This window comes from Bombus flavifrons, chromosome 7, assembly GCF_040668555.2.
Source record: "Bombus flavifrons isolate JBK064 chromosome 7, iyBomFlav1_principal, whole genome shotgun sequence".
Classification (NCBI taxonomy): Eukaryota; Metazoa; Arthropoda; class Insecta; order Hymenoptera; family Apidae; genus Bombus; species Bombus flavifrons.
Window position 1 is genome coordinate 2,332,331 of NC_138448.1, and position 12,779 is coordinate 2,345,109.

At 52.0% G+C, this 12,779-nt stretch overlaps 1 protein-coding gene and 1 long non-coding RNA gene across 6 annotated transcripts in view; one reads left to right on the top strand and one right to left on the bottom strand.

The window, feature by feature from the left end:
• Nucleotides 1-12,779, top strand: part of LOC138181668 (uncharacterized) — a 121,102-nt gene that overhangs the window by 91,528 nt on the left and 16,795 nt on the right. The gene's annotated exons all lie outside the window — the stretch shown is intronic.
• dac (dachshund family transcription factor) overlaps nt 1-12,779 on the bottom strand; it is a 143,961-nt gene that overhangs the window by 46,999 nt on the left and 84,183 nt on the right. For all 4 annotated transcript variants that reach the window (XM_069116685.1, XM_069116686.1, XM_069116683.1 and 1 more), the window contains 3 exons: nt 6,531-6,607; nt 5,263-5,433; nt 1,989-2,213 (listed from right to left, as the gene is read on the bottom strand). In XM_069116685.1, the coding sequence (XP_068972786.1) occupies nt 1,989-2,213; nt 5,263-5,433; nt 6,531-6,607 (473 nt within the window). The remainder of the gene's footprint in view (nt 1-1,988; nt 2,214-5,262; nt 5,434-6,530; nt 6,608-12,779) is intronic.

Sequence of the window (12,779 nt, forward strand, 5' to 3'; positions counted from 1 at the left end):
TCGTCCTCCAGGCTACGCATTTTCGTCGATCTGCTGTCAATTCATGCCCTCCTCTCTTCCTCCTACGATCTCGTCTTCATTCTCTTGACGCGTATCCGCGTCTCGAGTCGGTCCTTTTATCCAGCGATCTCCTTCTTTCTCTCCTCGATTCTTTATCGACTTGATCGACTCGCGAACGAAAGTTCCTCTACGTTCGCCCCTTCGTTTGCTGCTCGTCTCTCGGCGAACGTTCGTGGACACGAGGAATCCGCGCTAAGCCGACTTGGACGTCGCGCGGCATGGAAGATGAACTCGTTGCTGGACACGCGTCGGCTTCGAGACGCGGAACGTCCTCTCGCGTTAAACTCCCGGCTTAATCGGCCGCTGGACCGGTCGCGAAACAAAGGACGGTCTCCTCGTGGCGATCGCCGCTGAGAGATACCGCGCTCAGGGAACTTACCGTGCCCGAAAGAATGCCACTTTTCTTCTTCGCTGCGAGGAAAAACGTAGGGTACGGGAGCGCGGTCCGGGACTCGCCGCGTCCGGCTTCGACGTCGTTAAGCGCTGTGAACACGCGTTACTCGACGACCGTGGAAACGACACTTTATACCGCCGTTAATGGGCAATTAAAGGCCGGCTTTACGTTTCGGCTGGAATATATTAAGAGTCGCGTGTCCTTGCTTCGGCGAGGAAGAGGTCGACGCAGAGTGAATGCGAGCGAACACGTGGTCCTCGAGAACTGGGCCAAGAAAGAATTATACTACGCGTTCGACACCACTATGTATTTCTATTAGAATTTTCTTACGCTACGTACTCGTAGTATATAGAATACTCGCGTACAAAGAACTCGTTCGACAGGATGTTCCACTTTCCTTCTTATTCTATGGCGATCGTACAACGATTACGCGTCTTTGATTGCGATTAGTAAATCGCGAGCATCGACGCCGGGACGTCGAAACACGAATCCTCTTAGGCACGCGATTATGCCGCCTGGAGAAGAAAGTCCAATCGATCGATCGATCTTTAACAAAGTGCCGGACGATCTTCACAGAAACGCTAGGGTCGTCGTCGACGAGTGACTTAAACACTTCGTCGTCTTCATCCGATCGTGTGATCTCTCTCTTCTCTTTACACCTCTTCCTCGGATGTTTCCAGGTCTCAAGACGCTGCATGTCGGACGCTAATAATAATAACACGAGTCGATCTATCACGCGCTTAATGAGAACGAAGGCGAGGTACACGACGCGAGTCCACGGTTCGCAGGGCCTTGTTAATCGCGTTACCTCGGTCCGGCCGTTATCTACTTAAGACACGCGTCGCTTATCCGCCACGGATACAACGACGATATCTCAACGAGTAAACGTTTCTTTACGCGGATTGATTTTTGCGAGTCAGTCTTATTTCGCGTTCGAGATCGATCGTCTTTGCGAAGATTGGAGATTTTTTCCACGAGATATACAAACGCTAAACGGCGACTAAATTCTCGGCGAGGTTTTCAATAAAAATTGCGATAAGCAGGTATTCGGATTACCTTAAAATAACACGTTCCATCGGAAATGGTACGAGAACCAAACGGTAACGACATACTCGAGACAGAGCTAGGCGAAATTACAGCACTCGAACGGCGCCTAAATTGCTACTCTTTCCGTGGATCCTTAAACCTTAATGGCTGGCGAGAGTAACGCGTTATTACCTTGAAATTAGTCGTCGACACCGCGAAGCTGGTGTTCGGATCCATCTCGTGGAGTTTCAGCGCCGGATGTCACGGGCGATACTGCGCCGTGACAGTCGAACGCCGAACAAATTACAGAAGTAGAGGAGTCAACAGAAGTAGAAGGAGTGAGCGATGGACAAAGAAGGGAAGAAAGGAAGGGAGGAAGAAAGAAAGGAAAATGGGCTGGAAGGGTCGGTGAAGAGACTAATGTCTCTTAATGCGGCTTCGCGAGAGCTGGCAGATAATGAAATTGCGGCCTCGGCTAGAGACGCGTTAAGAAAGCCATGCCACTGACCTTTCTCGTAGTTGATTTGCCTCTCCTGCTGCCTCGCGTTGTCGGCCGCGACCTTGAGCAGGCCCTGGATATTCCTGAGCAGGGTCTCCGTACTCGAGACCGAGGGATCCTGGCCTCCCTGTGAAACAGCCACCGCCGCGGAGGCGATCTGGGAATAATTCAGAGCCTGAGGACTCTCGGATCCCGGCGCGGGAAGTGGCAGGTTCTCCGGCACGTCCGACAGATCTGAAAAAATTACCCACATACGTGTAAGATTCTTCGATTCGATCAACATTGTGCCGATTCGCATAGGATTTTCTTACCAAGCACTTGCATCGCGCTTTCAAAGCAATTAAATCGTCCTCGATCGTTTACGAGCGGATCCGCTGTGAAGAACGTAGAAAACGCGATCAGTGTAGGGGAAATGCGCATATAATAATCGGACACGCGAACGAGCGGCAACGAGAACTCGCCTATTAGCCCGTCTCTTCGCGACTTTTTGTTCGGCATGAGCGCGCGTATACGAGACGCGTCGCCGATAAATTTCGCCGAAGGATCGTGGAACAACGTTCGAGGGAGGTCTCGCGCCGGCCGCTCTCTCGAGGAGACTTACAACGCGTGCGTGTTCCAAAGCCGTAATCCCGCGACGACTACTTGTTACCCTTCGCCACGTCTCTGATTTAACGTCATCGCGGACGAATTAAATTCGCGAATTAAAACGGCACTTGGCCGATCGATTAGCCGATCCGATGTGTACGGCACCATGGGGGAACCAGAACGAACACACCGAATTGTCGTTCGTTTCCAGCCGCGCGATTTATCCTCCGGTATCGCGCCGCGGGTAAGGGAATTTCGATGGAAAACTCGAGATTCCACGAAGGACGCGCGGTCCCTGGAATAAAGTTTCTGCTCGAACGCACTTCTTTCTTTCTGTTACTCTTTTTCTGCTTTCTACTCGAGATCGCGACTCGTCGTTCTCCGGCTAAGAGGCGGGAGTAGCCTCGTTATTCTCTCTCTATCGACGATTAGCCTGGAAGCATGGTTTTCGTCGTTGGAACGAAAGGAACCGTGGCTCTGGACACCGTGGAAGGATCCGGGGCACGGGGATCGCCGGAATAAAGGATGCCTTATGGTTATTGCCGAAGAGGTCCAGAGAGTGGCGAGACAAGACGTCTGCGTGGGTTCTTCCGAGCTTAAGTGACCGGTCCGCGCGCTCCTACGGCCCACACCGTGGGCTTTAGCCCCGGCTGCTTTATGGCCAATGATACGTGCTTTATTGTATCGTCTTTTAATTATCAGCGCGCACCTACAACGCCACGGCATTCGGTTACTTATTGCCATTGGCCGATTTAATGCTCGCGCGGCTGCCTTCGGTGCCGATCCGCCGGCACCTTTTGATAGCACAAACCTTCCACTCCTTCGTCGCCCTCCTCCACCCCCTCCTTCTTTCTTCCTTCACCCTTTTTCCTCTCGATTTCTTCTCGATGGTCGCTCCATCGCCGCGCTCCGGCCTCCTTCTCTCGAAACCCATTACAATTATCTGCGTCGAAGGCCAAGGGCCAACGTCTTCCCCATCGAATTGCCCGACGCGAACGGGCAAGGACGCCCGAGGAGGACGAGAAATTTCGCGAGTCTCGCGGCACTCGCGAGCTCTTCTCGCTTAGCGAGAATCTCGCCGGGAAGAAGGGGTTAAAAGGAATCGGACGAAATCTCCAGGAAGTCGAGCAAGAAACGAACGAATCGCGGTAGATCGGATTCCACGAACGAGAGCGAGATAGCGGCGCGTCTCATTAAATCAGAACTGCATTCCACGGGCGTGTACACTCCCACGGACGTTCGATGGGGTTCTACTTCGATCACCGCGAGCACCATAGGTAGGATGTAGCCGATGTATACGACACGCTGCGAGACACGGATTTCTGCCCCCTCCGGTACACGACCACCAGAATTTATACGTCTAACTCGTGTCTTTCCTGAAATTTAGGGGCCCGCTAATTCCACCCTGTAGCCTTTCCCCTCTAATCCACCCGCCTAACCGAACATTTGCTGTTTCTCGTCTCTGGGTCCGGGTCCTTGGCCTCGCTTTTAATCGCGTCCTGCTAGTTTTATGTTCTTTTGGAGTTTGACATATGCATATCCTGTCGGTGCAGGTGGGGGCGGGAGATTCCACGATTCCCTTTTTTATTGTCATTTTTTCTCAGTAGTATTTTTATTGGTGGTACGACGAGAGATTGGAAGGAAGAAAGACGTTCTTTTCCGTTTGTGTCAACCGAGGTGAAGACTCGCAGGCTCTAATTGGAATATCCAATTAACGCGTGGCGTGCAGACAATCGGCAAATCGATTAGAAATCATCGCGATTATGACGCTTCGGTGCATCGAAGCGCCGGGACAGTCGAGATAGCACCGCGAGCTACGGACCGAGATTTTTATCTGGACCCATCTTTCATTATTAAAATGAAACTAAATACCGAAGATGCGAGTCTAACGACCAACGGGCCCCTCCACCAGTGGTGCTTCTTTCATGCTGTTCCAGTGTGAATCTCGTTCATATCAGTTTTTCGGAGAGCTTCGAATCGTAAAGGAACCGTACAACTGTTTCTTAAAACTTCTTCAAATTTCTTTCCCGTAATATCGAGATCCGGTGAGTTTTCAAACCATAGAACGAAGATAATATTCAATCCAGAAGGCTTAATTATTCGCCATTGATCACGCTCGTAAATGACTTGCAAAAAGTACAACCATCGACTAAAAGGAAAATTGCGCGAGATGTATCTCTCTAGTGCAATCTGATTCGACGTGAACGCATGACAAGCAGAAAGGCAAAGGAAACAGACGGAGGAAAAAAGGTGGCAGTTGAGACACGTGCAGCGCGTAAAATTCCAAACGCCTCTCGGTGAAAATTTCATCGTGCACGGCTGACAAGTTTTGACAACCGCTGAGGAGAGACCTCGGTTCGTTCGGAACGCCGGATGAAAGACGAATCCCAGAGAACGTCGTTCCGCGGCGGGCCCGAGATGATCGATGAGAGGGTCTGACCTACCAGTCGTCCCAGGGAACTCATCTTTAAACGCGGTCTGTCCGGTCCATTCGATATAATTATTTTACGTATGCGTGCCGCGCGGAACGGGCAACATCGTTTCGACTTTCGGCACACGTCAAATTCACCGTCACGCTCTACCTGGCTTTAATTGATCGACCGATCGGCTTGGTCGACGTATCGATCGACGCTTAGGAGATCGGTTGGTCGCGCGGCATTTTCCACGAGACGAATCCGACCACGCCACGCTCTCTCACCTTCGTCCTTCTCGTTGTCATCGTCCAGGTCCTCGGACAGATTGTCGTCCTCCTCCTCGTCGTCTTGCGAACGGTGCGACGCCTCTGCCTCGCTTCCGGAGTGCTCGCCCACGCTTCCGCTTCCCGCCGTCTTCGACAGGTTCAGCACGGGACTGTGACCATTCGAGGAACCTGTTAACACGATCGTTCCGTGAATCTATCGTCTGTCTACGCCTTGGATAACGATCTCGTACGCGCTTATACGATTCTTCGAAGAATAGAATGCTCCGATCGACAATGATTGATGGATATTATTTGCCTCCGCTTATACGAGAAGAAACAGACCGTCCAATTTCCACGGTTGACCCGCTCCCCTTGTATTTGATATCCCGGCATTTTAATCCTGACGTGGATAGATACTGTTTGGCCAGCGACGCCAAACTGAATGACGCATCGCTCGGGGCCAGCTCGTGGTTCGACCGTGGCTGCATCGTGGAACAACCGTGTGGTTCGTCGACGAGCGAATAAGTCTCGATTCGAGGCGAGGATCGCGGCCAGCGGTAGGCCGCGCTCGATTAAGCACGATCGACGTCCGCGTCGAAATCCCCGAAGAAACGAAGCCCGCAGGTTCCGTGGGGCCCGCGGGTTGAACACGATCGGATTCGAACTCGAAACGTCCAGTTTGTCGCTGGCCGGGCCTAGGACCGCGCACACTCGCCATCAGGATAAAAGGTCCGATCGAACGGATTAAAATATTACGGAGAATCAGAAGAAAGGCGGAGCCGAGAGGTGCCCCGTAACCCGATATCGGACTTAATCTCTCCAGGCCGCCTAAACGCTCGACCGGCCCAGCGATGAGAAATAAAGAAATCGAAAAAGGGACTGGTCCTCCGCGATCCGGACACGCTCGGTTAACTCGTGTCCTGGCCTCGAGCGATGGCCAGTACCCCCGTTGCGGAGGGATGTTCCGTTTCGAGGCTCTCTGCCATTAGAATAATCTCGTACGCGTCATAGGCAAAGTGGAAATCGCGCGAACGTTTCGTTCCACGAGAGAAACGTTCGATTCGAGGCTGTTTATCGAAAAGGAAAGTACAAAAGCATCCTCCTCCACTGGATGGAACGGCGAAGGAACGACGGCCTCGAATCACGAGGATCGCCGGTCGCCAGGAGAAGGAGGATTCATCGTCCGCGTAATGGTGCTCGGCCCATAATACGACTCGGCGTTATTCGCCGTATTATCGGCCGATTACTATAATTACGGTAAACGAGCGTACGCGTATTTATCTTACCATTGTGCGAGCTCAGATCCCTGGGTTTTTGGTCCAACGCGAGTGCTCTCTCGGCGTCTCCTCTTTCCTCGCGGAGCCTGCAAACAGCAAAACAGACAGGGAAAAGTTTTAGTATCGATTCCGGCGGATGGCGACGAATCGGCCAAAGCGGAGGTGGACTCTCGGCCTGTGCGCTGGCCATTAATTAAATAATTATTCTAGTCTTGGTTCGAGCCGACCGCGTAGGAAGATAAGTGCCGGTCTCTCTGTCGGCCGCGCGTTCCATCCGATTATCGCTGTTAATCGATTCGCTTCTTTTTTTCTATGCGGAGCTGTCGCACATCGCCTCGGGGGATCGCACGCTCTCGCGTAAAACCGGCTTCCCTCCGACCTTTTATTTCCATCAGAGCCCGAGTGGCAGGTAGTAACGGAGAACGAACCGCGCGTATCCTCTTTCCACGTTTCGTTTGGACGCCGTGACCGATGAGTCGAGAGTTTCTCGTATTACCTCGTCGATTCAAAAGCGAATCGTCTTGTCGACTCTATCGCGAAACAATCGCGTCACTAACGCGGGCGATGATGTTATTCCTGCCTCGCGAAACTTTCGTGCCAAGTGTCCCTCTTTTCTTTTTTTTAGTTTCCTCGAATGTTTTTTTCGTCTTTACGAGCGCCAGGCTCGTTAAGCTACACCAGCCGGTCTTTACGCCTCGGTACCGCGAAACTTTTAATCTTGGTTCTATATTGTTCGACCCTCATGGATCGAGCCGCGCGGTATGTAGGGAGAGAATCGTTAAGATTCGCGGCCGGATGCCGTGACTGACATTAACCGGCCATACGCTCTTTAACACTCCGCGCGCACATTTTCAAACGAAATTTTCTTTCGTCCCCGAACCTCGAGACGGAGGCGAGTCCTCGGAGACAGCGACGACAGAAGAGAGGGGGGTAACGGGTCGTCGAAAGAAATTATTTCCAAGGGTGTAGATCGAGGGTGTATTTACGAATTTATTTTCCAAGAGCCACGCGAAGTAGTCGAAAATTGGTGTTTTCCGGACGATTAGATCCTCCTGCCGCACCTCTTCGTTAGCCCTCCTCCGAATCCCGACGTTCCTTTCCTCGTCTTGCAAATTATTCTCCCGGGTATAGTTCTTTTTATGGGTCGGGGTAGGCCGCGCGGTCCGAGGGCGTCTCTTCGCACCTCGAATCGAACCGCGGACCATTAAGTAAGAAGTTAATATCATTAAACATAATATTGGGCGCATCTGGGAGCCGCAGAGCACTTACCGACCCACCACCGACCGTCCCCCGCCGCAAACCGCCCTCTTCACTGGCGGCTGCCGCTCCGCGCGCGAACCCGCGAGACCTCCATCCACCCCCGACATCCTCCCGCTCAGTTCCCCGACCGCCGCCTCCCTCCTCGACCCCTCGAACCTTAATTTTTTAATGAGAAAATGCTTTCAAAGAGCCGGAGAGAAATACCGTGCGTCTACGAGCGATAAGTTACGGCCGCGTTAAGCGGAATGGAGGAGAGGATCCCCACCTTCTCCCCTCGTTCTCCCTCCATATCCTTCTTTTTTCTCCCTTCTCTTTTCTTCTTCTTCTGTCGACGAGCCATCGTTTCCCTTTCCACGGGAGATGCTTTCGAGAAGACGACTACGAAATACGCGGCGGTACCTCGTCGCTCGGCGACGCGCTCGCCGCGGTTCGTTCCACGACCAATTTTGCGAGATTTCGAAATTTTGCGGAGAAGTCGATTTCCCGACGAGATACGAGCTACGAAATACGCAAGAACCAGCCATCATCCCTTCGCTATCATCGCCGACAGCAACGTCAGAATTATAGACGGATCGCGCTCGCGCGCCTTCGATATCGTAACGACTTAATTTCGGGGATAATTAAATTTTAATTGGTAATGCGAGTCGATTAAGACGACCGATGGATATCTCGGTCCGCCTCCGTTTGGACCTGGCCCCCGTTTACTCGTCGGTCCAGCAAATTCGGATGGGAACAAGAATAGCGGAGCCTTGTTCCAGCGACTACGGTCGAGAGAAAAGGGTCGAGGGAAAGGAACGAGTTGGCGAAGAAAAGAAAAAACATTGAAATTAAGGGTGGGAGGGGAGAGAGAGAGAGAGAGAAAGTGGGAGAGAGGGTGAAGTTGATTTGCCGGGACGTCGTCGTAAGCTGCAACAGCCGAGCAGCGGGGTTATTAAATTTCTAATTAGTCGAATATTGCAGGTACATCGTCAGTCGCCTCGGCGTCTTCACGGTTCCGGCCATGGAGCGTTTGTATGCGCGTTTACGCACGCAAATGTGCGTTTAGCCGCGCGTTTATCTAGCTTCGCATGAGTAGACGCCTAGACGCTCTCACAGCCACCTTAATAGATCATGGATTTCATTAGGCGTGCCTACGGCTTTCGGAGCGCGGCCAATCTCTGCTTCTAGTCGCGAATAATTAGCGAACGCTGCCTTCCTTTCCTCGGGACCAATAGCTTCAGCCCTATTGAATTTCGTGTTCCACGAACTTCGCAGAAAGCGAAGAGTTGCGCCGCATCTTTGTACCTCGCGAGATGATCCGAGATGTTTTTGTTGGCGTTGCTACCGTGTCAGTTAGATCGAGTACGAGTGTGATTTTTAACGAGATCCCACGAGATTCACAGACGATGAGACTTTGTGGCAGAAGATTGTAAATCTTATTGAAACACGGAACGGATGGATGGATCGAAACCTCTTCGGTCTATAATAGAGAAGACGAGCTACAAAGGCGATACGAGCTCTCCCCTCGCTTCGGAAGCAGCTATTTTAGACGCATCCATATCCTCTACCGATGATTGAACCGTATCAATCCCCGTCGTATCCATTAGCGTGGTACAGTACGTATGCGACTAATAAGCTGAACGAACGATACCCTTCTCCAGATCTTTGCCTTTAATTTTGATTCGGTAATGACGAACTCCGCGGGGATTCCTGCCCCAATGCCGAGAAACGGGCTGCCTGCCCAGCTGGAGTTCATTAAGAGGCGTATTTCGAACGCGAAGGAAGCGACCTGCGATTCGAGATCGTTATGTTGGAATCGAGCTGGTTCGCGATTTCGACGTACCATTTTCGCGACACCGGTCCTCGTACACATTGCCGCGATTGAAAACGGTGTTCCATGCATTCCGGTGGCGTTTTTAATCAACGCTTTTTCGGCTCGTTCGGCGGGAATCGTTGAACGCGCGGTCGGGCTGTTTGCCCGCGTTTTGTTACTTTGGCGAAAAATCAAAAGCATCGTGTACGCGTAACGCGCGTTCCGATAATGACAGGGAACAGTTGTAATTTTAAGAGGACAAAGAGCCGGGCTAATTGGCGAAAGTATGCTGGCGACCCTGCCGCCACGGCTTTTTCGATAAACGATGCACGCGAACGTCGATATTCGCCCGTCCTCTCGTTCCTTTCCGTCACCGGCTCGCTTTTCGTCGTTGCGAGTGGAACGCGCGACGATTGACCCATGCCGTCGTAATTTTAATTACGTCTCTGGAATCCGAGGCGCGATTGTGTTACAGCCTTGTCGGTCGCAGCCCGAAAGGGGATGAACCATGCTGGCGGTTGGTTCGGGCTCCTCTACTTCAACGTTCGTCGTTTGTCGCGAAACTCGTCTCTGAAAATTCCACGAGTCGAAATAATAAACAAGGAAGAAGAGGGGATTTTAGTAACGAGATCCAAAGTACGCGATCTCGAAAACGCCACCCTCGCTGGCGTGACATCCGAGGCGAAAGGGGTTCGTTCTCGTAACGAGTGTTGCGAAGGCGAGCCTTCATCCTTCGAGGATATTCCTTATTTCATCTCGGTTCTCTACGTCCTTTCCTCCGTGTTAGCTCGGTAATTACCAAGGAACCAGGTTGCTGGCCGATCGTGTTACCGAAAAGATATCGCGAATTTCGCCTCGCAATCAGTGACACTTCCTTTGGCGAAGGAAGAAAGAATCGTTCCAGGAACGCGTTTCTTCTTGTATTTTCACGTGGCTACAGGTCCCGGAGATAGTGGAAGGAGAAAATATGAGAAATATAATTCAAGATAGAGGTCGGTGACGAGGGACGAAGGCAGAGATTGGCTCGGAGATGGAGAGAAGGCATCGGTCGAGTTGTGGGACGAGTGTCAGAACGTTGCTTCTCCGGACGAACGGTATAAAGGGCCGAGAAGGAATCGAATTACACTCGATCCAGTCGCCCCTGCCTTTCGATTTCTACCGGATCTGCTCGCAAATATTATCCGACGTATCGGCAGACGGACAGCATTTATCAAACCGCGCGCAACCACTCGGATTCGGGGGTCTTCAGACTGATTCAATCATCGAATTCCTAAGATTCCAGCTTTTCTTCTGCTCATCGATCAAATCGCTGGCGGCGAATAAGACGTCTGGCTCGCGGCGAGTCACAAAATCGCACCCTTGCGACACTTGTTAACGTTTCCTCGAATTGAAATTCTCGTTAGTTTCGAATTGAAATTCTCGTTTGTTTCGAACTGAAGTGAAAGATTGTATCGTGCTAAAGATAAACCTTAGAAACATGAAAGTCTTTTTTTTCCGCTCATCCGATATCTCTATCTGTATTCGTCGACTCGAGCGAATTAACATGTTCGACACAGCTACGATTAAAAACGAGCCTGGATCCGCTCCTTGGAAACTCGTTAAACGGCAAGTCCCATACTTATGCAGATTTGATCTGCGCCCTTCGAAAGTGAATGAAGTCGGGCGGGACACGTTGCGTCGACAAAAAGGGAGCTTTCCCAGTCGGTAGCGCGTTAATTGCGACGTTTACGCGAGTTCATTGTCATCGGGACAAGATCTTTCCGGGTACATACTTATGACAACGATACCGTGCGCGAATCCTCGCCGCGACAAAGCCCACCCATGGCGCCCCCACTAAATCGACCTTACGCTCCAGCCTCTTTTATCTCCGTTTCCAATTCCCCTTCTCCTCCCTTCCCTTTCTATTTCGCTCTTCCTCCTCTCTACACGTTTCTCTCGCTTTCTCTCCGTGTCTGTTCGAGTCGGATGCTCAGGGGGGCGCACGCTGCTCCGCTTCCAGCCAGCAGGTTTCTTCTTCCATTTTCCGTTTCGCCACTCGGCCCCGCTTGACTAATAGATCTCAGCGGCAGTCACGACACAATCGGGCGCAGACTACCGTTGCTAACTTCATATCAATCCGTGGATTCCGGCCGCTCGTTCCCGGTAACGAGTCGTGATAAATGACGGGGCCGAGGCCCAGCGACGATTGAGATTAATTTCTCGTTGTACGTCTTCTTGTAGCTGGCTTTAATACTCTCGCGGTCGAGTTCATCCTAAGCCAAACTGGCCTAACCGACGAAGCAAAGGGAGAGCAAGAGAGAGAGAGAGAGAGAGAGAGAGAGAGGTGCTGTCAGCTCGGGGAATTACGGGAGGGAAGAAAACGAACCGAACCGTGTCGACGCCTGGATTTACGCGCGCTCTCCTTGAAAAATAATTTCAATTTCGAGGGACGTCCGGTGAAAATTCGGTAAACAATGCGTGAGACGCTCGACGGTCGCCAACCATCCCCTCCTTCGCCTTTGCCGCCCTCTGGTTTTTGCTTCCGTTTTACGATAATTTCCGAGAGCAATCGATAAGCGACACGAGCAACGGCGTGTTCTGGTAGGAGGAAAAGGCGAGCGCTCTTCGACGAAAGGTCTTCTTACATTTCCCCGTCTTGTCGGCGTTCCGACGAACGGGCGAACCAGCTAATTATGTATCCCCTGCGGGACCCCCGCAGACAGGAAATGAGACTACCCGAGTTTCTATTCGTTTCATATACTCGCCCGTGTCCGCGTAAATACGTACACGCGAGTCCATGGCTGCGTGTGTATTGGACGGCCGCTTAAAACGCTCCGGCTGGAAATACAGTCGGATTAAGCCGGGGCCGGGGATCAGATACCGCGCGCCGGTGATAACCTCCGACTTTATATCCGCGCAGGACAGCGGTTTAATTAGACGACGACGCCTGAGATTCCGGCTAGAAACGTTGATCGAGCTAAATTGTTTCCTCAGCCTCTCGCTTCTGCTCGATCGTGCTCTGATCCGCACCGCGCAGCGATCACTCGCTTCGAAACCCCGTCTTTCTCTCTCTCTCTCTCTCTCTCCCACTCTATTTCGCTTCCGAATGGCTTCCGGGGCTGCCGAGGGAAGACAATGCCGATCGACCGGCTAGATAACCGACCGTTTAGACGAACGACTGCCCCGACTCGATCCTTGGAGCGCCTCGCAAACGCGAGCCTGACGAG